This window comes from Pimephales promelas, chromosome 23 (assembly GCF_988280905.1).
Source record: "Pimephales promelas chromosome 23, fPimPro1.hap1.1, whole genome shotgun sequence".
In the NCBI taxonomy this organism is placed as follows: domain Eukaryota; kingdom Metazoa; phylum Chordata; class Actinopteri; order Cypriniformes; family Leuciscidae; genus Pimephales; species Pimephales promelas.
The window spans coordinates 21,570,749-21,592,575 of NC_142791.1; the positions used below are offsets into that span (position 1 = coordinate 21,570,749).

Below are 21,827 nucleotides of genomic sequence, written 5' to 3' on the forward strand. Positions count from 1 at the left end.
TTCTGAGAATATGAGGCATTCTTTCAGAAAATGTGTGTAAACAATCGAGAAAAACTGTAAACATCTCATCGATTGTTATTAAGGATGTAGCACTGTCTGATCATTTCTGTATTTTCTTTGATATATTAATCTCTCCTGCCGTTGAAGCTGTGTCTGTCAAGAAGAGATGCTTAAATGAAAACACTGGTGTGCTATTTATGAAGGCTATATCTTTAAAAGCAAGCATATCTGCTGACTCTGTTGATTTTCTCCTTGATTCTTTTAACTCAAAAGTTAAGAGTGTAATTGATGATATTGCTCCTGTGAAAGTCAGGAAGAATAGTAGCAGACAAAAAGCACCTTGAGAAACTCAACAGCAGTGCAAAATATGAAAAGACAATGCAGAAGAGCAGAAGGCATGTGGCGGAAGACAAAACTTGTAGTCCATTATAACATCTACAAAGACAGCATCCATGCTTTCAATGGGGAACTAGGCAAAGCAAGACAGATTTTCTTCTATTATAAACAGCAATATAAACAACACACGCACTCTTTTTGCTACTGTATTCCCATTTCTATGGGAATCTGGCTTGGGGGGTTTGTCAGTCTGACAAACCCCCCAAGCCAGATTCCTATAGAAATGCTCTCAGAAAGGAAATGCAGTGAATTTGCTTCTTTCTTCTCTGAGAAAATCAATAACATCAGAAAGGTGATCAGCACATGCTTGAGTTGCTCTGGGGTCAGGCAGATCAGACCACAACCAGTTACTATGTCTGATTTCGAAGAAATTGATGGCACAATTTTGGTAGAAACCGTACAGCACCTTAAAACATCAAACTGTGCCCTTGACACACTTCCCACATCTTTTTTCAAAAGTGTGTTAAACTGTTTAGAAGCTGATCTCCTAGAAGTGGTAAATGCCTCACTTCGCTCTGGGAGTTTTCCGAACTCCCTGAAAACTGCAGTTGTCAAGCCCCTCCTGAAAAAGAGCAATATGGATAAGACCATCTTAAGTAACTATAGACCGATCTCAAATCTTCCTTTCATAGGCAAGATCATTGAAAAGGTTGTCTTCAATCAGCTGAACAAATTTTTAAGCTCAAATGGATATTTTGACAAATTTCAATCTGGTTTCCGATCGCATCACAGCACGGAGACAGCGCTCATAAAGATAATAAACGATATTCGCTTAAATACTGATACAGGCAAATTATCCGTGTTGGTACTACTCGACCTCAGTGCTGCATTTGACACTGTCGATCACAACATACTTCTTGACAGGCTGTGAAACTGGGTGGGGCTTTCTGGGATGGTCCTAAAATGGTTCAGAAGCCTGGCCTCCTGGCCTTCCCAAAAATACCATAAGACAGTTGCAGCTCATACAGAACGCTGCTGCCAGGATTCTGAGCAGGACCAGAAAATATGAACACATCACACCAGTCTATTCAAGCTGGCAGTAATAAAACCGCTCATTAAGAAACCGCAATTAGATCCAAATAACTTGGCAATTTACAGACCCATTTCAAATCTTCCATTTATGTCCAAAATACTATAAAAAGTAGTGTCCGCTCAATTGTGCTCTTTTTTGCAAGAAAATGATATCTATGAAAAATTCCAGTCAGGATTCAGACCGCATCATAGTACAGAAACTGCGCTAGTTAAAATTACAAATGATTTACTTTTAGCTTCTGACCAAGGCTGTATCTCAATACTAGTTCTACTTGATCTTAGCACTGCGTTCAACACTATAGATCATAAAATACTCTTGGATCGACTACAAAACTACACTGGTGTCCTGGGACAGGCATTAAGCTGGTTTAGATCGTACTTATCGGACCGTTATCATTTTAAATGGGAAATCAAAGATAACGTCAGTAGACTATGGAGTACCACAAGGATCAGTTTTAGGCCCTCTGCTATTCTCAATATACATGCTGCCTCTTGGTAATATTATAAGAAAACATGGAATTAATTTCCACTGTTACGCTGACGACACTCAATTATATATTTCATCACGACCAGATGAAAACACTAACTCACCTAAAATGACAGAGTGTCTCAAAGATAAAAAATGCTGGATGACGCGTAATTTCCTGCTATTAAATTCAGATAAAACGGAGGTATTACTTATTGGTCCAAAAAACTACACACAAAACCTCTTACAATACAACTTTAATATAGACGGATGTCCTGTTACTTTATCCACTACAGTAAAAGACCTGGGTGTTATACTAGACCGCAACTTGTCTTTCGAAAATCATATTTCATATGTTACAAGAACAGCCTTTTTCCACCTTAGAAACATTGCTAAGCTACGTAACATGCTATCTATCTCTGATGCAGAAATATTAGTTCACGCATTCATGACCTCGAGACTAGATTACTGTAATGCTTTATTAGCCGGTTGTCCTGCATCCTCAATAAACAAGCTACAGTTAGTACAAAATGCAGCTGCTAGAGTTCTTACTAGGTCAAGGAAATATGATCATATAACTCCGATTTTATCATCTCTACACTGGTTACCTATTAAGTTCCGTATCAACTACAAAGTACTACTACTGACCTATAAAGCCCTAAATGGTTTAGCACCTATGTACTTAACGGACCTTCTTTCGCCCTACAATCCACCGCGTTCCTTTTAAGATCACTAAATTCAAGGTTTCTGGTTATTCCTAGGATATCGAAGTCCACTAAAGGAGGGAGGGTGTTCTCGCATTTAGCTCCAAAACTCTGCAATAGCCTTCCCGATACAGTCCGAGGCTCTGACTCGCTGACACAGTTTAAAACTAGATTAAATACGCATCTCTTTAGTCAAGCATTCACATAATGCTTACCTTTTAGTCCTCTGTTATGCCATACGGAACCGTTTGCCACTGAAACTACTTAACGCACCAGTGGGGCTCAACAGCCTTTTAGACAAACGGGTCGGCGCGTATGGTTGGGTTGCGGAGACTAGTTCAGGTTACGGAGAGTTTGTGAGATAGTGGTTTTCTAACACCGACTCCCGTATAATGGAAATCATTATGAACATCAGCTATGCTAATTATTTCCTATCTGCCTTTCTGCTGTTATCTCAGGACGCTTGTGCCGAGAAAAATGGCGTTCGTCAGGTCCAGATTTGTATCCAGCCTCTCACAGGGATTTCGGATGCCCCAACGCCTGTGATAAGAAGACCAACGCCAGTAAAGCGACGACTCAACGCCTGCGATATGTTATGGCGCCGTTTTATACATAAACAATATTTATATTTAATATTTATATGAATGTAAGCCAGAGGAGAACTGGCCCCCAACTGAGCCTGGGTTCTCCCAAGGTTTTTTCTCCATCCAATCTGATGGAGTTTTGGTTCCTTGCCACTGTCGCCTTGCTTTTGGCTTGCTTAGGCGGGGTTACTTAATATTTAATATTTAACAATATTATTGATCTGTGTTGTACTACTTTCATGTTATCACTGTGAAGCTGCTTTGAGACAATCTGAATTGTGAAAAGCGCTACATAAATAAATGTGACTTGACCAGTCCTCAGGTCTTTACACTGGCTGCCAGTTACATTTAGGATTGATTTTAAAGTATTATTACTGGTATGTAAATCATTTAATGGGTTAGGACCTCAATATATTGCTAACTGAATATAAACCCAATAGATCGCTCAGATCATTAGGATCACATCAGCTAGAAATACAGAGGGTTCACTCTAAGCATGGAGAGTCTGCTTTTAGCTATTATGCCAGCCGCAGCTGGAACCAGCTTCCAGAAGAAATCAGGTTCAAATCCAGACTCAAAACACATCTGTTTAGCTGTGCATTTATTGAATGAGCACTGTGCCACTGTTCGTCCGACTTACTGTACTTCATTTTATTCTAAATGGTTTTAATTTACTGTATTTTATTTTTATCATAATTTTTATTTTTCATTATTTCTTATTTTTTATTCTAAACTGATTCTGATTTCTTTTGATTATTTTAATTTCTCCTATGTAAAGCACTTTGAATTGCCATTGTGTATGAAATGTGCTATATAAATAAACTTGCCTTGCCTTGCCTTGCCTAAACTTCTAACAGCCTTCTGATTTGTAAAGTCGCGAGACTCTTCTCCGCCCCCAGCAGTAAAAGTAAAGTGAGTGAGCAGCGCGAGCGCTTCATTATATTCTACCTGCTGCTGATCACACGCTGATCAAATCATGGGCAAATCTCAGTCGAGACGCTGCTGCCTGTGCGTACTGGCTTTACTGTGCTCTGTTGCAATTATCTGCATTTGCATAATTTTAGCAACCAAACAGAGATGCGCCTTCACAAACGCTGCTGTTGCTGCGGACTCTCTCATGTGCTCCGATATCGGAAGGTAAGACGTTTTGATGCTTATGATAATTAAAGACCCGAACCTTTCAGCATTAAAACTATTTTATTCATACATAATTGACTCGTTAAATACAGTACAGCTCCAGTGCAAGTCAATTAGTGGAGAGTTAAGCTATAATATGCTGTTAGCACCTTTCCCTTTGTTCTAAAGAGTGTTGATATAGTAAACCAAGCTGCAAGTTTTTTAAACCGTGATCCACAATGAACAATGCAAGAGAGATAATCAGTTTAAGAGATTAGATAATCCAACCTTGCAAGTCTACAAGAGGTTGGACACACACTTGAGTTTGGATACTTGGACCATACATTTTTATAATCTTATACAATTACAATCAATACCATTTACCTCCTTCACAACTAGAGCATATCTTCTGTGTGTGTGTGTGTGTATATATATATATATATATTGCACTGACTGCTCTAACATCTGCATCTTAATGCACAGATAACTTTAGGGCTATAACTCTTATATGCTCGTATATATATTTATACTTACAGTGACATTAAGTTGTGTGTGTGTGTGTGTATAATTGAAAAAAAATTACCAACATTATTCTACATTTGAATTAGAATGGATACATTTGAATTAGAATGGATCTGTCCAGACAACAATTGTGTGCATACGATTTTGGCAATTAACCTCAGATGCTGCGTTTGAAATATTTCTGCCCCCCCCCCCCCCCCTGAAACCCTGAGTGATGATGTAAGAAAGCATGTCCAAGATCTTCCTTTTTTTTCTGCAGCACTCATCAAACTGACTAACAGATCAAACTCCTGCCAGTTGAAACCAGATCAACCAGCTTCACAAAGCCCTATACTGACAGATATTCTGTCCTTCGTCCACGTTTCCTGCATTTTGTGCCAAACGTACATTGTGTTTCCTTGTTTCGATGTGTGAAGTCTTTTATAACTGCATTTCAAAGAACTTGACTTTGGTATTTCATCTGGGGTCACGCTTTAGCCTGCTCTAAAAGGACTCAGAGAGGAGTTAGTTACAGTTGCCAGGCACATCCTGGATTGAGGAGGCATTTGTCTTCTTTTGGATTAATGGCATGTGATGCTTTGAACTCGAATTCTGTCAAACAAAACATCTGACTGTGAAAGAAGTAAAGATAATTGCATAGCTATAGTTTGTCTCACTTGCCTGCATCAAACAAAGGGGACAGGTTTTTTCTGTGTCTGCCATGATTATTATGCAGATTAGAGATTACATAAGGCAAGACAAGAGTCTTTGACACAATGTCTTAGTGAAAACTATTCTGTATACAACCCCAGGGCTCAAGAAAAAAAAAAAAAAAAACTTTTGCTGGCTCATTTGGACCTTGCCAAGTTTTTTCTCTTGATTTGCAAATATTTCCAATGGCTCATGAGTCAGATAAAATATATGTAGAATTTTAATTATACTATTTTTATTTAATTTGCTCATTGAGAGAATATACAGATTGAATAGGAGTGGTGCAAGAATTGAGCCGAGGGACTCCGCAAGTCATTGATGTCCACTCAGACTTATGGTCTCCAATACTCACATAATAACCTCTCCCTTCTAAGTATGACCTGAACCATTTTAGGACTATCACAGAAAACCGGATGAAAATGGGATGTTCCCTTTCGTAGTCACTTCGAGTTACGTCAGAAGTGACGGAGATTGGGGGTTTCGCATAGAAAGCCAATCCTCTTCGAGTATTTAAACACGAGCCAATGGCATGCAATGCCTTGGGGCTGCGGAAATTTGCATAGCGTACTCCGCCCTACTCTGTGAGTATAAAAGGAGGAAGTGAACGCAACCGCAGTATGTTTTCGCTTCGGAGCCAAGAGAACCTCTTCACTCCTGAAAGCTATTACAAGACTCTTCGAGACGAGCGTCCTCTTCAGTGTTGGTGTGACGGCGGTACCCAGCGAGTTTCTGCATTGCCTGCGATCTGTGCAGTGGTCTGCCAGACTTTGCGCTTCTCCCTGGTCGCCTCAGCGCTGAAAGAGTGAATTTCCTCCTCTCTGTAAAAGAGCTACACGCGGCACGTCTTTTTAAAGACGGTTCGCCCGTGTTCTTCTGGATGCGGTCGATTTCTGTCGTCATCTGATGGTCGCGATCGCTGCTCTGTATGCCTGGGCATTCAGCATGCAGCAGCAGCGTTCGTGGATGACTCATGTTCCTGCTATGGGGACATGACCATCTCCACACTGAGGTTAAAAAATATATATATGTGTATATATATAAAAAGATATGTATATATATATATATTTTATATATAAAATATATATTTTTATATATAAAAAAAAAAAAAAAAATCTCACTAGAGTGAGAGCCCCGGTCCCCCTTACTCGATCGGCTTCCTTCACGAAAGGGGGCCCGTCGACCGGGGACCCGGCGAATTAACGGTGACGGTGTGGCATAAAGCCCCGACGATTTCTCGGGCCACACCTCCCGCCTCAGTGCGTGAGCCAGCGAGCGTTAGTTCGATTCAGTCGGCTGCCTCTTCAGTGGTACCGGCTGCTTCGAGCAGCGCTCCAGATGATGATGTGATGTCGATCGCAGCATCACTAGGCGGGCTACAGTCCTCGGGAGATGAGGATGCGGCTGCACTGCCCCCTTCGGGAGAGCCAGCGCTGCCCGTGTCGGATCCCGAGCTGACGGCATGCTGTCTCAAGCCGCTGGGAGTATTGGGTTAGAGTGGCATCCTCCATTCTCCCCCGATCTCTCACGGAGGGATAATTGGTTTTTGGACAAAGCTGCCGCCGCGAGGCCACGGCCAACTCCATTGCCTTTTTTTCCCCGAGCTGCATGCGGAGTTATAGCGCTCTTGGGGGACTCCTCTGTCCACTCGAGAGCGCGATCTCTCCCCCGCCTTTCCCCCCTCGATGGGGGGGCCGCCCGTGGGTGCACTGGGATGCCCCCGCTGGAGCGTTCTGTTGCGATACAGCTGTGTCCACAGAGCGCCTCCTCCGTGGTCCTCCTAGGCACCCATCCAAAGCCTGTAGGTTCTCGTCTGCCATGGCGGCGCGTTCCTATAGAGCGGCGGGACGGGCGGCCTCCGCTTTGCATGCGATGAGCACTGTGCAAGCGCAGATGCTCAGAGATATGCTCGAGGGCGGGACTGATCCAACGGCATTCGAAGATTTGCGGTCCGCCACTGACCTTGCTCTCCAAAAGGGCAACGAAAGTGGCCGCTCGCGCCGTTGGTCAGGTGATGGCCACTAGTGTGGTCCAGGAGCGTCAACCTGGCAGACACTCGGAGCGCTGAGCGGATTCGTCTGCTCGACGCCCTTCTCTCCCAGGTTGGCCTTTTTTGGCGGTGCAGTCGAGAACTCTTGCCCAGCAGTCTCCACTGCCCAGGAGCAGACAGAGGCAATCAAACTTGTTCTGCCCCGACGACCAGCTGCTGCCTCCACCCAGTCGTCGGCACAGATGCCTCCCGCTGCTCGCCGCCGAGGACGCCCCCCCGCGGCTCCCCTGCCTCCCGCCCCGCCCCAGCAGCAGCCTTCATCCGGGCCACGGCGTGGAGGAGGCCGCCGGCAGGCGTCACAGCCCCCTCAGGCCGCACACCCCGCTAAACGCCAGGTAAGCGATGATCCTGATACGGGCTGCTCAGTGATGGAGTTGAGTTTTTCCCCAGGAGGCGGGAGCAGGCCCCCTCCTGCCCCCGGTGGAGGGCCGGGGGGAAAATCTTTCGTTTTCAGTTCCCGCTGCTCGCCCACGGGTGGGCAGCGCCCTGAGTTGGTTAAGAAGGACTTGACATCATCACTGAGCCCACAGTCTGGAATGAGTGTGCTCGACGTTCCAGTGCGTCAGCCCACACATTCCTCTCTGTCTCTGAGGGTGCGGAAGGGTGCGAGTGTCGTCCCCGGGCTACGCCAATCCCTTCCCCCTCTGTCGCCAGACCCCCGGCGGAACGGACCCCCGTGGAACGCTCCGCTTTCCCTGGTCCCTTCCGTCGGGGAGCGGGCTTCGACGCATCCGAGCTGGGTCATCCCTGCACGCGTGCCAGTCGACCCGCCACGCTGCCCCTCCGGGGGGACGTCTGTGGTTCACATGACCCCGTTGGCTCACTTCCTGGAAGCCTGGCTAGTGCTTCCCGGGATATCCCGCTGGGTCATCAGAATGATCAGATTCGGCTACGCGATTCAGTTCGCACGGTCTCCTCCCCGCTTCAGGGGAGTTCGCTCCACGATAGTTGGTGGCAATGCCCCAATCCTGAGAGCGGAGATTGCGACCCTGCTGGCGAAGGGTGCAATCGAGACGGTCCCTCCAGCCGAGGTGGAGTCCGGGTTTTACAGCCCCTACTTCATTGTCCCCAAGAAGACCGGTGGGTTACGACCGATCCTGGACCTGCGCATTTTGAACCGTTCTCTCCATCGACTACCGTTCAAGATGCTCACGGCCAAACGCATTTTCGAATGTGTTCGGTATCAGGATTGGTTTGCAGCGATCGACCTGAAGGACGCGTACTTCCATGTGTCCATCTTACCTCGACACAGACCGTTTCTTCGGTTTGCCTTCGAGGGCCAGGCATATCAGTACGCCGTTCTCCCATTCGGGTTAGCTCTGTCCCCTCGCGTCTTTACGAAGATCGTCGAGGCAGCCCTTGTTCCCCTTCGCGAACACGGGGTTCGCATCCTGAATTACCTCGACGACTGGCTGTTACTAGCACACTCTCGAGCTCAGCTTTGCGAACACAGAGACTTGGTGCTCCGGCACCTAGCCCGTTTGGGCCTTCGGGTCAACCGGGAAAAGAGCAACTTTGCCCCGTGCAGAGGATCTCTTTTCTCGGCATGGAGATAGACTCGGTCGCCATGTCCGCGCAGCTCACGAACGAGCGCGCGCACTCACTGCTGGCTTGCCTTCGTCAGTTCGAGGGCAAGAGTGCGGTTCCACTGAAACTTTTTCAGAGGCTCCTGGGGCATATGGCATCCGCGGCCGCGGCAACGCCGCTCGGTTTGCTTCATATGAGACCGCTTCAGCTGTGGCTTCGCGATCGAGTCCCGAGGTGGGCATGGCATCGCGGCTCGCTCCGAGTCCCAGTGACTCCGGCATGCCGGCGAACCTTCTTCCCGTGGTCGAACCTCAGCTTTTTACGGACAGGTGTCCCTATTCAGCGAGTTTCCAGACATCTCGTCGTCTCCACGGATGCATCTACCACGGGTTGGGGTGCCATGTGCAATGGGCATGCAGCCGCCGGTTCCTGGACAGGAGCCCAGCGCCTCATGCACATCAATTGCCTCGAGCTGTTGGTAGTACGGCTCGCCCTGCACCGCTTCCGAGCGTTGCTCAAGGGCCAGCATGTGCTTGTCCGCTCAGACAACACTACGGCAGTAGCGTACATCAACCACCAGGGGGGTCTACGCTCACGCCAGTTGTCGCAGCTCGCCCGCCACCTCTTGATATGGAGTCAGAAGCACCTGAGGTCCCTTCGTGCAGTTTACATTCCTGGAGACCGGAACTGGGCAGCCGACGAGCTGTCCCGGGTCCGTCCCCTCTCCGGCGAATGGCGACTCCATCCCCAGTCGGTCCAGCTGATTGGGACGAGTTCGGGGAGGCACAGATAGACCTGTTCGCCTCTCGGGACTCGTCCCACTGCGCCCAGTTTTATTCTCTGACCCGCGGCACTCTCGGCTCGGATGCGCTGGCGCACAGCTGGCCACGGGGCCCACGCAAGTATGCGTTTCCCCCAGTGAGCCTCCTTGCACGGGTGTTGTGCAAGATCAAGGAGGACGAGGAGCAGGTCTTGCTGGTAGCCCCTACTGGCCCACCAAGACGTGGTTCTCCGATCTCTTGCTCCTCGTGACAGCACCTCCTTGGCCTATTCCTCTGAGACAAGATACTCTCTCAGAGACGGGGCACTCTGTGGCACCCTCGTCCCGATCTTGGAGGCTGCACGTGTGGCTCCTGGACGGCACGAGGCAGGTTTGAGTTCGCTGCCACCTGCGGTGGCGGCAACCATCACTTCCGCAAGAGCGTCGTCCACGAGACACCTTTATGCGTTGAAGTGGAACCTCTTCGTCAATTGGTGCTCTTCTCGCGGAGAAGACCCCCGGAGATGTTCGATCCGTGTCGTGCTTTCCTTCCTGCAAGAAGGGTTGGAGCGCAGGCTGTCGCCCTCCACCCTTAAGGTTTACGTCGCGGCCATTGCCGCTTCTCATGAAGCAGTGGAAGGTAAGTCCTTAGGGAAGCACGACCTGGTCATCAGGTTCCTGAGGGGAGCGAGGAGGCTGCATCCGCCTTGTCCTCCCCTCGTACCCTCTTGGGACCTCTCGGTAGTTTTAAGTGCTCTGCAGAGGCATCCCGTTGAGCCTTTGCAATCGGTAGAGTTAAAGTTTCTGTCCTTGAAGACAGCACTCCTGGTTGCATTGGCCTCCATCAAGAGGGTGGGGGACCTGCACGCATTCTCCGTTGACGAAGCGTGCCTGGAGTTCGGGCCGGCTTACTCTCACGTGATCCTGAGACCCCGGCCTGGATATGTGCCCAAGGTTCCCACCACTCCCTTCCGGGACCAGGTGGTGAACCTGCAAGCGCTGCCCCCGGAGGAGGCAGACCCAGCCTTGGCACTGCTCTGTCCGGTACGTGCTCTCCGCACCTATGTCGACAGAACGCAGTGTTTCAGGACCTCAGACCAGCTCTTTGTCTGTCATGGAGGGAGCCAGAAGGGAAGGGCTCTCTCAAGGCAACGGCTGTCCCACTGGATTGTGGATGCCATTGCTTTGTCTTACCAGCAGCAAGGCCTTCCGTGCCCCCTTGGTGTGACGGCCCATTCCACTCGGAGTGTGGCCTCCTCTTGGGCTTTAGCGCACGGCGCCTCGCTAACAGACATCTGCAGAGCTGCAGGCTGGGCGACACCCAACACCTTCGCCATAATCTGCGAATTGAGCCGGTATCCTCTCACGTACTCGTTTCGGCCAGTTCTGGATCCGCTCAGGTGTCTTCGCTTGCTCGCCACTCCACTCCCCGGACTGGATAAGTGCGATATTTCCTCAGTTCTTCCATTGAAGCCTTGAGTCCTCCAGCACCGACGATGCGGGCACCACTGCTGTGGCTCTGGATGCTGGCTAGGTGCCTCCATGCGTACGGTTCCCCCTTGGTAACCGTCTCATGTGTATTATCCACTGTAAGCCTCTCTGAGCATGTGTCTTCCCTTGGCAAGCCATCTGCCACCCCTGGAGCTGAAATTAGTAGCCACCTGCGGTTGGTGCTCCAGTGATTCCATATGTGTTCCTATGTGGCCATATGTGTATTCGTAAGTCCTCCCTTCGGTAGGCAGCTGGTAGCATGTCCCCTTCGGGATATGTTTCCCAGTGTACCTTGGTAATCCTGTGTCTAAGTCGGATCCCCTAAGGAAAACAGGTAAGGCTCGGGGGTTTAGACTTTCGCAGGGCACTGGAAGACAGCCTGAAGTTGGCGTGATGGCACAGACCCCCAATCTCCGTCACTTCTGACGTAACTCGAAGTGACTACGAAAGGGAACGTCTCGGTTACGTATGTAACCCTCGTTCCCTGAGAGGGAACGGAGACGTTACGTCTCCCTGCCACTTCTGCTGTATCGCTGGGTAGATGCCGAGTTCAGTCTTGGCTCCTCAGCGAAGACATACTGCGGTTGCGTTCACTTCCTCCTTTTATACTCACGGAGTAGGGCGGAGTACGCTATGCAAATTTCCGCAGCCCCAAGGCATTGCATGCCATTGGCTCGTGTTTAAATACTCGAAGAGGATTGGCTTTCTATGCGAAACCCCCAATCTCCGTCACTTCTGACGTAACGTCTCCGTTCCCTCTCAGGGAACGAGGGTTACATACGTAACCGAGACGTTGTGCATGTTGTTTAAGTCATCGGTTCCCCACAAGGGGGCCTCAGCAAGCTCTGTGGGGGGTCGTGGCATATTTTGAAGGTTTGAGCAATGAGCATTAAAAAAAAGTCCTTAACTTTTTTCTGTTCAAAATGTACAAAATATATATAATGAGTGAGTTCATCATGATTCCATTTTCCAATCCGTGTTTTTGTCTTATCCTGAACCACTATGGTACACCTATAATAACTGTTTACATTGGGACTATTTTACACTGGTTCGGATCGCTGCCACTGCGGAGTACAGTACCTGCGTGACTCGTCATAGACGTACACAGAGAGAAGTAGTTCCGGCTACACTGTTCTTTCCGAAAGACGCATTATTCTGTTAATAAATGCGAGTTTATTATCGCTCGCTATTGCGCCAAAAGCGTAAAAATAAAGCCTCACATTGATAAAGCCTCACAGATAACATGCAAGTATTGAGGCCCCAGATAACAGTCATTTAATAGCAGATATTCTTTTTTTTAACCTAAACACCAGTGTGAATATTTTTATTTTTGCATTTCAGATAGGGCCAATTAATAGGCTTCTCCTAGGCTTACGTTGTTAAATTACAAAGGGCCTACTGATGTTTTAGTCATTGTATTTTCAAAATTATAGGCTATTATTTGTGCATAAACATACCGTTTGTTTGAAACAAAAACCATATTTTGTATCCTTGCTGCAAGCTTACAAGAGCGATAATATCATTAAATGTGTAGGGGGGCCCTAAAATATTTTCTTGGGAAAAAGGGGGTCACAGACAAAAAAAAAGGTTGGGAATCACTGGTTTAAGTTACTGTTTACAATATTCGAGAAGAAAGTCTGTGTAGCTTTGCCTAGTTCAATATTTAAATCATGGATGCTCTCTTTGTAGATGTTATAATGGACTACAACTTTTGTCTTCCACCACATGCGTTCTGCTCTTCTGCATTGTCTTTTCATATTTTCCACAGCTGTTGAGTTTCTCCAAGGTGTTTTTTGTCTACCACTTGTTCCTTTCCCAGGAGCAATATCATCAATTACACTTAAAGCCACAATATGTATTTTTTCTGCATTCAAAATAGCAAAAATAACTGTATCTATGTTATATATTTCTGTTAGATATGTACTTACATTATCCCGACAGTTTCCACCAAATTTCAAATACGGAGAAATGTATAGTTTAATTCGAAGACACGGGACGTTTCTTTATTTCCGTTTCGTCGCCCGTCTATGGCGTCATATAACCTTTGACTCCTCTATTTTCTCTAACTTCCTTGCGGAACCCGGCGAAACCGCCAAACACAAAGGGGAACACTGGACTACCGCCAATAAAGCAAAGAAAATGACGAAGAAAAAAAAGTAGTACGTATTTTTATGTGTGTAAATCACGTGCCCGCTCACGAGCGCTCACTCTTAACAGACACACTGTCCCCGGTGCTGCTCGCGCATAAAGCGCTCCCCGTTCACAGTAACCGTGTCGTCTCATTCAAAACAGCCAACTGTTGCTGTTAGCGAGCCGCGCACATTGAATACTCATTATGAGTCAGGCTGCGAATGTACGTGCCAGCTTCAGCTCTCTCATGCTTACTAAATAAACGCCTCACCTCCGGCGCCGCGCACTCTCTACATTCCCTTTAGCCTTTAGCACATAGTGAATGAATAACGCAAACCCAGTCAAACGTTTGACTGCAGTATCTTGTGTGCTTTATAATCCGGTGCGCTCTATATATGAAAAATGTTCTAAAATAGGTCATTCATTGAAGTAGCGTAATATTCATATTTATATTCGTCTGTATAATAGTTATGGACCACGATTACGCTTTGCCTGCACGTTCTGCTGCTACAGCCAGCTCATTAGCTAAAGCTCAAACATACCTGAAAAATATGACCCGAGAAGGGTTTGGGACAGGAGAAGCATGACACAGGTAAACATTGGGGTTGCATTTAAAGCTTCTTGACAAGCTAAATCTACAGAGAGATGCCGTATATCCGTATAGTTTGTGAAACGATGATGTCCATGTCATGAGCTGAGCTGGTTGTCATTGACAGCGACAACAACTCCCGTGAGCCCACGCTCTTTCCCGACGTCATCAAAGTACGTCTTTTGTTATTATTTCAAACGAGTGACCCCTGGTGGCCAAAAATCGCATACCGTACGTTTAACTTTAGAGTTAAAAGAATCAAGGAGAAAATCAGCAGATATGAAGATATATAAAGATATATCCTTCATAAATATTTAAGCATCTCTTCTTGACAGAAACAGATCTACAAGAGGTTGAGCACCTTTAAACACAATATCTATAGATATTCGAAAGACGGGGGCGAAGGCGAGCTGGACCCGCAGGCTTTGGTGGTTGTGGGGCCTGCTGGGGGCTTGGGGGAGTGCACGCTCGCAACGGGGAAAGCATGAAGCTTACTTGACAACATCAGTTCATATATCAATATCGTAACAAATAGAAACAACCTTAACTAATGTATGGTTCTCTGCCTCTTTCCATCTCTTATGCATTACTTTAGTTACCTTTTTAAAGATTACCACAGCATATAAATTTACTGTAGTATAAAAAAGAATTGTCAACATTGATGAAAAAAAGATAAAGAAAAGATAAAGATAAAGAAAAAAGTACTGTGACATCGTGTACTTTCTGAAGAGGGGGTTTGTGTCTCATTGTGAACAAACAACAAGGCACTGCTTGTTCAGACCATAACAGGCTTGGAGCGAGCACTTGAAATTTGATCTCTATTTGTTCTCTTTGCGGTCTAGGCGGGAAATTTGAAATATTGTTAACACTTTACAATAAGGTTCATTAGTTAACATTAGTTAATGTATTTACTAACATGCACTAACCATGAGCAATACATTTGTTACTGCATTTGTTCATCTTTGTTAATGTTAGTTCATGAAAATACAGCTGTTCATTGTTTGTTCACGGTGCATTAACTAATGTTAACAAGATTTTAATCAAGTATTAGTAAATGTTGAAAATAACATTAACAAAGATTAACAAATGCTGTATATGTGCTATTCATTATTAGTTCATATTAACTAATGTAGTTTACTAATGTTAACTAACGAACCTTATTGTAAAGTGTTACCGAAATATTAAAAAGAAAATTCCCTTTCTCGACTTTTGTGTTGTAATAGCAGCTGGATAACATTACAGCTTTACACTGTAACTCCGATCTAATCTTTAATGTCCACCCTCAAATTTAACTGAATAGTTTTCATCTTGACAGAATTGTTGACTTCATGCACATACCATGACAATCTGATAATATGCTTTCAAGGACTATTCATTATCGTGAATATAAGTGATGCATCATTATGTGATTGATGGTTAAAATCATATCACTTACCATGTTCTTTTATTATTAGTTTATTACTATTAATAGTTTTCTCCATTAATTTTTTTTACTGTTATTATTACTGTTTTTTCCTTTTATTTTTTTTTCTCTTGACCGTCTGTAAAGCACTTTGGATCAACAAATGTTGTGTTTATGTTGTGCTCTATAAATAAATTGACTTGACTTATGTTGTGCTCTATTGATATAAAGACCGGTACTCTTATAAGAAATTCTCTTATGTTTCAGATGTTTGATTTTTTTTTTTTCCATCAAGATCTCACGTTTCCTTTAATCAGGTCAAGACATCCTGTGAAATCAGACATCGGAGATCATCCTTTGTGGCGTATTGCCCTATTATTCTTGCAAGTCACTGCTGCATGCAGAGACACAACTAGTTTGACCCATAAATGTGCTTAAACACAAGGGAGTGCTAACACTCACTTAGAAAGCAAGAATTTTGCGAATTCTGCCAGATTGTACACATGTTTTCTGTGCATGTATGTGAAGGCTGGAACTCTCAAGGTTCATTGTGCTCTCGGGTATCACTTCTCCCCTGGCTCAGACTTGCCTGAGCAGCCTAAGGAACAGTGATATCGTGGATGTCATATTCCCTGAAGCATTGAGTTTTTAAAGTAATAATATGTAAGATTTTTGGATTAAATTAAAAAATAAAACAGTAGAATAATGTTATATATTTTGTTGACTTTATATTTACATTATACCAAATGTTTCCTATAATGTTAAAATGCAGAATTTTCAGAGAAATCAGCCATTTTAAACAGTGCAATGTCCCACGTCACTGCATCGGCTGTCAATGACGTCAGATCTGTGTTACCCTCATTTTCTGCGAAGACTCTTCAATATTATGAATTCTCTCAGGACCATTGTCATTAAAGATGATTGAGGATTAGCATGCAGTTAGGATTGGCGGTATAGCTTAGCAGTATGCAGCCTAGCATGGATAAGAACAGAGATAGCAGCGATAACCTCCCTTAGGGTAAACCGAACACAACCAACATGAATGTATTGCAGATATCATTATTCAATATTTTATTTTACAACATAATTTGAGAATTTAGTTTGATTCCAAGGGGAATCAGAATGCCAAATCCTGACTGCAAGAGAGGCGGAGCTGGGGAGGGAGGAGGGTAATTCGATCCTGAAAAATGCAATAGCTGCTGATAATAACGAAGAGCATATATATACAGTGATAGACGTCGCATTCCTATTGGTAGACGTGGATCAGCTGAAAGTCAGCTGATGCGAGCTTGACTAACGTGACCTGCCAGAACTAACACTATGCTTGATATGTCTTATTAGACAGATGAGCAGTTGTTTGGATACAATTTTTGACAGAAAACTAATTATATAGCTCAAAATGGTTATTTGTTTAGTTTGAATATCTTGTTCTCTTGATTTACCACCACACTTTAGAGACAATACTATTTTTGCAGCATTTTCGCCATCATACAGTATATTTTCAAATTAATTTCATGCCATTTACTGTAGCAACACAAATCATTCAGCTTTTTTTAATGGGATATTCTAATATCAATCTAGCTTACGATGTGCAATAAGTGTCTCCTCCCAGCCCCCGAGCTAATGATGAAGTGGATATAATGTTATAACATGACTTTCAACATAATCAACAGTGTTGTAGTCGAGACCACCTCACTCGAGTCCGAGTCGAGACCGAGACCAGAGAGAGTCGAGTCCGAGTCAAGACCGAGTCCATAGAGAGTCGAGTCCAAGTCGAGTCCGAGACCAGAGATGGTCGAGTCCGAGTCGAGACCGAGACCAGTGAGGGTTGATTACCTAATTTACTTTTATTTACTTAGAGAAATCCTTTTTTTATTTTACTGAATTTACTTAGAGTTTAAAAAAATATGATCAGTTTAGGGTAAAAAGGCCACATAGTAGGTGGTGTTAAAAGTAATTTTATTACAGTTTGTCATGCGCAGTTGCGCACTAGAAAATCACCAATCACTGGGCGTGTCAATCAATTTAAAGAAATATTTTATTAACATACATTAATAATCATGAAAAATATTTTGAATTGAACTCGAGTGGACTCGGGAATAAGTCCGAGTCCTAAAAAAAATGTTCGAGTACGAGTCAATTCCGAGTCCAAATGGACACGAGTCCATGACAAGACCAAGACCATTAAAATATGGTCTCGAGACCGAGTCCGAGACGAGTCCGAGTCTCGAGTACTACAACACTGATAATCAAATGTATTTTTAGTATTATTTTTCCCTAGCTTTACCGCGCAATTTTACTTCGTCAAAGTGTCATAGAAATTAAGTATTTGCAGCTGTTACATTAGAATGAAATAAAGTCATGGAATTTAAGTGATCAAACATTACTGTAACAAATTTCAGGGAAGAAGGAGGCGGGCGTTAAATGTAACTTTAGTTGTAAAAATACATAAACAAACAACAAAACAAAAGGAGTGGCGGCGGCTGACTGGGGCTTATCAGCATGTTAAAAACGTCCCATCTGAGTCCTGTCGGATACCTTGGAGGTGAAGATGACAACTCCCATGATTCCGCTCATTCACGGCATCATTTGTTATTGTTTTAAATAAGTGACCTCTAGCGTTGAAGCTTACGCACTATGCCTTTAATGCCTTTGATGAATCGAATAATTTTTTGGCATCAGCAAAAAAAGGGGGTTGGGGGAGGCATCTTTGTTAAAGCTGTGTTTTGTTCGGTTAACAATAATGAATGACATAGACAGCTATAGCAGCAGCCAGTCACTGCTGATCATGAAAACTGCTGATTGTCATGAAAATAAAGTCAGCACAGCATCCAAATTGAATGTAAACAACAAACATTTTTTAACGCAAAATATAATTATTCTTTTTCTTGTTATTTTGGGATGATAACAGATTGTAACCCTATGCTAAAGTGGTGATGATATGTGTTGTGTTCACAGGGACATGCTGCTTCAGGGGGGCTCAGCAGTGGACGCAGCCATCGCAGCGCTGCTCTGCACTGGACTGGTCAACCCACAAAGCATGGGCTTGGGTGGAGGGGCCATCTTTACCATCATGGACAAAACAGGTTTCTCCTTGTTTATGAATTGTGAAAAGCACTAGTAATTTAAGTAAAAAAAACAACAACTTTGTTTTGGCCTTTGCTGTCAAAATTGCATCATAAGGAGTCAACATCATTGGTAAGTTTAATGGAAAGCTAGACTTTCTGTTGAAAAATCCAGCATAGACCAGTAGGAATTATGTTTGGTCTTGACTTGTTTATGCTGTTCTGAGCCGGTTTCCCAGCTAACAAAAACATGGGTAGCACTTTATTTCGATGGTCCACTTTAGACGTTGGACTAAGTATAAATAACTTTGCAACTTCTGTACATGTTATGTCATTAGAGTATTAGTAAACTGTCTGCTTAATTTGTGCTAACACTTTTGATGCTCCCCCAACAGACATTCTACCAACTAAATAACTTTCATACATTCCATAAATACAACTATACTTGTAACATAAAACTATACAGTACATATCAACTTAATATACTTTCTCAAATCTAGTCAAGTCAAGTCACATTTATTTATAGCTCTTTTTACAATACAGATTGTATCAAAGCAGCTTCACAGTGAGAACATGAAAATAATACAACACAGATAATATTGTTGAATATTAAATGTCCCCAACTAAGCAAGCCAAAAGCAAGACAACAGTGGCAAGGAACCAAAACTCCATCAGGCGAATGAAACTCTAACAGCTAAATCTAACCTAACGGTGTACTACCAGTCTTCTAGTGTATACTAATACTCTATTGAGAATTAATTGGCATGTAGTTGCAAAGTTACTTGCAGTTAATAAAAAGTATAAAGTGAACCATTGAAATAAAGTGTAACTAACAATTACATTGTTTTGCTAACATTCCCATTAGGTTCAAAACATCCAGTTATTTAAACATTTTTAAAAAGTTTTTTTTTTTTTTTTAAACATTGAGGGAACATTCCATTTTATAATTTTGCAAACATTATGGGAACATTACTTTTTAATGTTCTCGGAAACATTTGTAAAACATTAGACGACCATCCCATCCAACAAAAAAAAAAAATATATGTATAAATAACAGTTTGTGCTAACATTTATTAAAGACCAGATAACTCTGGATTTTTCTGGGCTGACCTGTTAGTTAAAAGTTGTTCTTAACCCTCTGGGGTTGTTCGTTTCAGAGTCACACTCGGGGTGTTCGGGTCCAAATGGACCCAAAGGGCGGGATTCATCATGATTTTTTTTTTTTTACTCGTTTTTATAATATTTTTTCTTTTCTTTTTTGGTGTTTTGAGAAAATTTCAAAAATAAAAAAAAATTATAATTAGTATTAATGCAATAATTATGACAAAATTTCCCCCCATTGAACATAATAGAAAAAATATATATATATATTTTTTTTTTAAAGCTGTATTTCATTTTAGAGTCAAGCCTAGGCCTCATAAAAGCAATTTTTAGCATTTTAAAAATGCAAAACACATGTATAATCTGAATTTTTTGGTGTGTTTGTGTATAAAAGTGTTTGTGTATGTGTATGTGTGTCTGGATGTGTCTGTTTTGCACTCTTGATGTTTTATAGATTCACCCCTTCACTGTTGTGTGCTTTTTTTCAAGATCATTGCTGATTTGTAGATTGTACGCACAAAAAAACTCAGTATTTTCACATTTTTGCCAATTTCCCATTCATTTTCCATGTGGGTCCATTTGGACCCGAACACCCCAAGTGTGACTATTTTTTTTTACAACCACTTAGACTACGTACTCACATCCTGTCCCCAATTTTTTTGGGTCTTCAAATACCAAATATCAACAAAGTCACCAAATTTCGGACCATTCCGAGGAAGCTGTGATTTTTAAAAAAAAAAATTATTTAAGTTCTTCGGGTCCATTTGGGCCGAACAACCCCAGAGGGTTAAAAGAGACAAAGAAAAGTACACATGGCGTAAATAACAAGGCTTGATACCATTTTGAAAATAAAATATGCATAAACCCACCAGTTTAAGCACTCCTCTGTTGTTGTTTTTTTTGTTTGTTTGTTTTTTTTTCAAGGCAAAGTGAAAATCATCAGCTCAAGAGAAACGGTTCCAAAAAATGTCAGAGCGGATTTGCTGAATAAGTGCTCGAAAAAAATGGTGTTTGAAACAGGTAAAGCTCTACTACTTGGAAGCAGGGTAAAGCATCCCACATTAGTCTTTCATTTAGACAGAAGGTGAAATGTCTTAAGGGAAAGTTCACCCATCATTTACTCATTAAATACATCATGTATTCAATCTTATGTTATTTTAAAGCCACATTATTTTATTTCTTGCATTAAAAACAATGGTGCTTTTTTGTTGTCTTGTTTGGAGTTTGGCTGTATAAATTGTCATCCGCTTTTCATCCAAGCTCAGATATTCGGCTTGACTTATCCATTTATGATTCACGGAAGAAGGAAATGTTATGTGTTAAGAGTAACCAATGACATAACTTTATATGGAATTTTAGGTTTCGTAAACATGTCATTTCTAAAATGTTTCCCCTGTTGTAATAGATCTTATCTTGTGTAAAATAACATATGAGTATGTTGAAGATATAAAAAAAATACAACGGGACATTGTGTGCGGGTGAGGGGAATTTAGTCTTATAGAATTGTGTACTTAAGTGGACTTGTTTTGCATGTTTCCTTTTCTTAAGTACACTTCCTGAACAGATAAAATGCCAGATAAACTGATTATAGTGACTAATATATTTACCCAGAATTACTCAAAAGCTAGATTCAACTGATGACGAATAGTGTAGCTGTCTAAATGTTCTCACACTCACACTTAGTCTCACTTCTCATAACTCTTTTTACTATTGTATTTCTGTAATTTTTTGTTCCAAAAAGAGATTCCCAAAAGCATTATGTAAAAGAACGAAACTACACTGAAATTAAAGCTGGAAATAATCTGATTTGGTAGTTGATGCCAAATCTTTGCAGTGTTCCGATAAAAGCCAAAATATGGGCTTTTTTGTTGTTTCAGACCAATTTCATTCAAGTAAGTCTTGAAATGTGTCTTTTCTTATTTCTCACACTTTGGCCTCTGCTAATCCTGCAGCCAATGAGATTGCTTTCTTAAGATTTAAATAGTCTGGTTCAGTGTTTGCTGTAAGAGTTCCTCTGAAACCCTCCTCCTCCCCCCGCTCTACCTGCCTCTTTCCTACAGTACTAATGTATGTCGCACCAGATCTTACATGCTCACAGCAGCGTGTGTGTGTGTGTGTGTGTGTGTGTGTCTATTATCAGCAGCAAGTTTCTACTTGCTCTGCAGCAGCAGCAATAATCAACAGCAGCAGCCAATACATTAACAA

General features: G+C 43.2%; 1 protein-coding gene across 2 annotated transcripts in view; it reads left to right on the forward strand.

The window, feature by feature from the left end:
- Window positions 1–4,087: 4,087 nt before the first annotated feature.
- Window positions 4,088–21,827, forward strand: part of ggt5b (gamma-glutamyltransferase 5b) — a 30,373-nt gene continuing 12,633 nt past the window's right edge. The window contains exons 1-3 of one of the 2 annotated variants that reach the window (XM_089126145.1): window positions 4,088–4,319; window positions 18,415–18,542; window positions 20,547–20,642. In XM_089126145.1, coding sequence (XP_088982271.1) covers window positions 4,159–4,319; window positions 18,415–18,542; window positions 20,547–20,642 — 385 coding nt within the window. In that variant the 5' untranslated portion in view covers window positions 4,088–4,158. The remainder of the gene's footprint in view (window positions 4,320–18,414; window positions 18,543–20,546; window positions 20,643–21,827) is intronic. The other variant, XM_039664365.2, reaches the window with a different exon arrangement.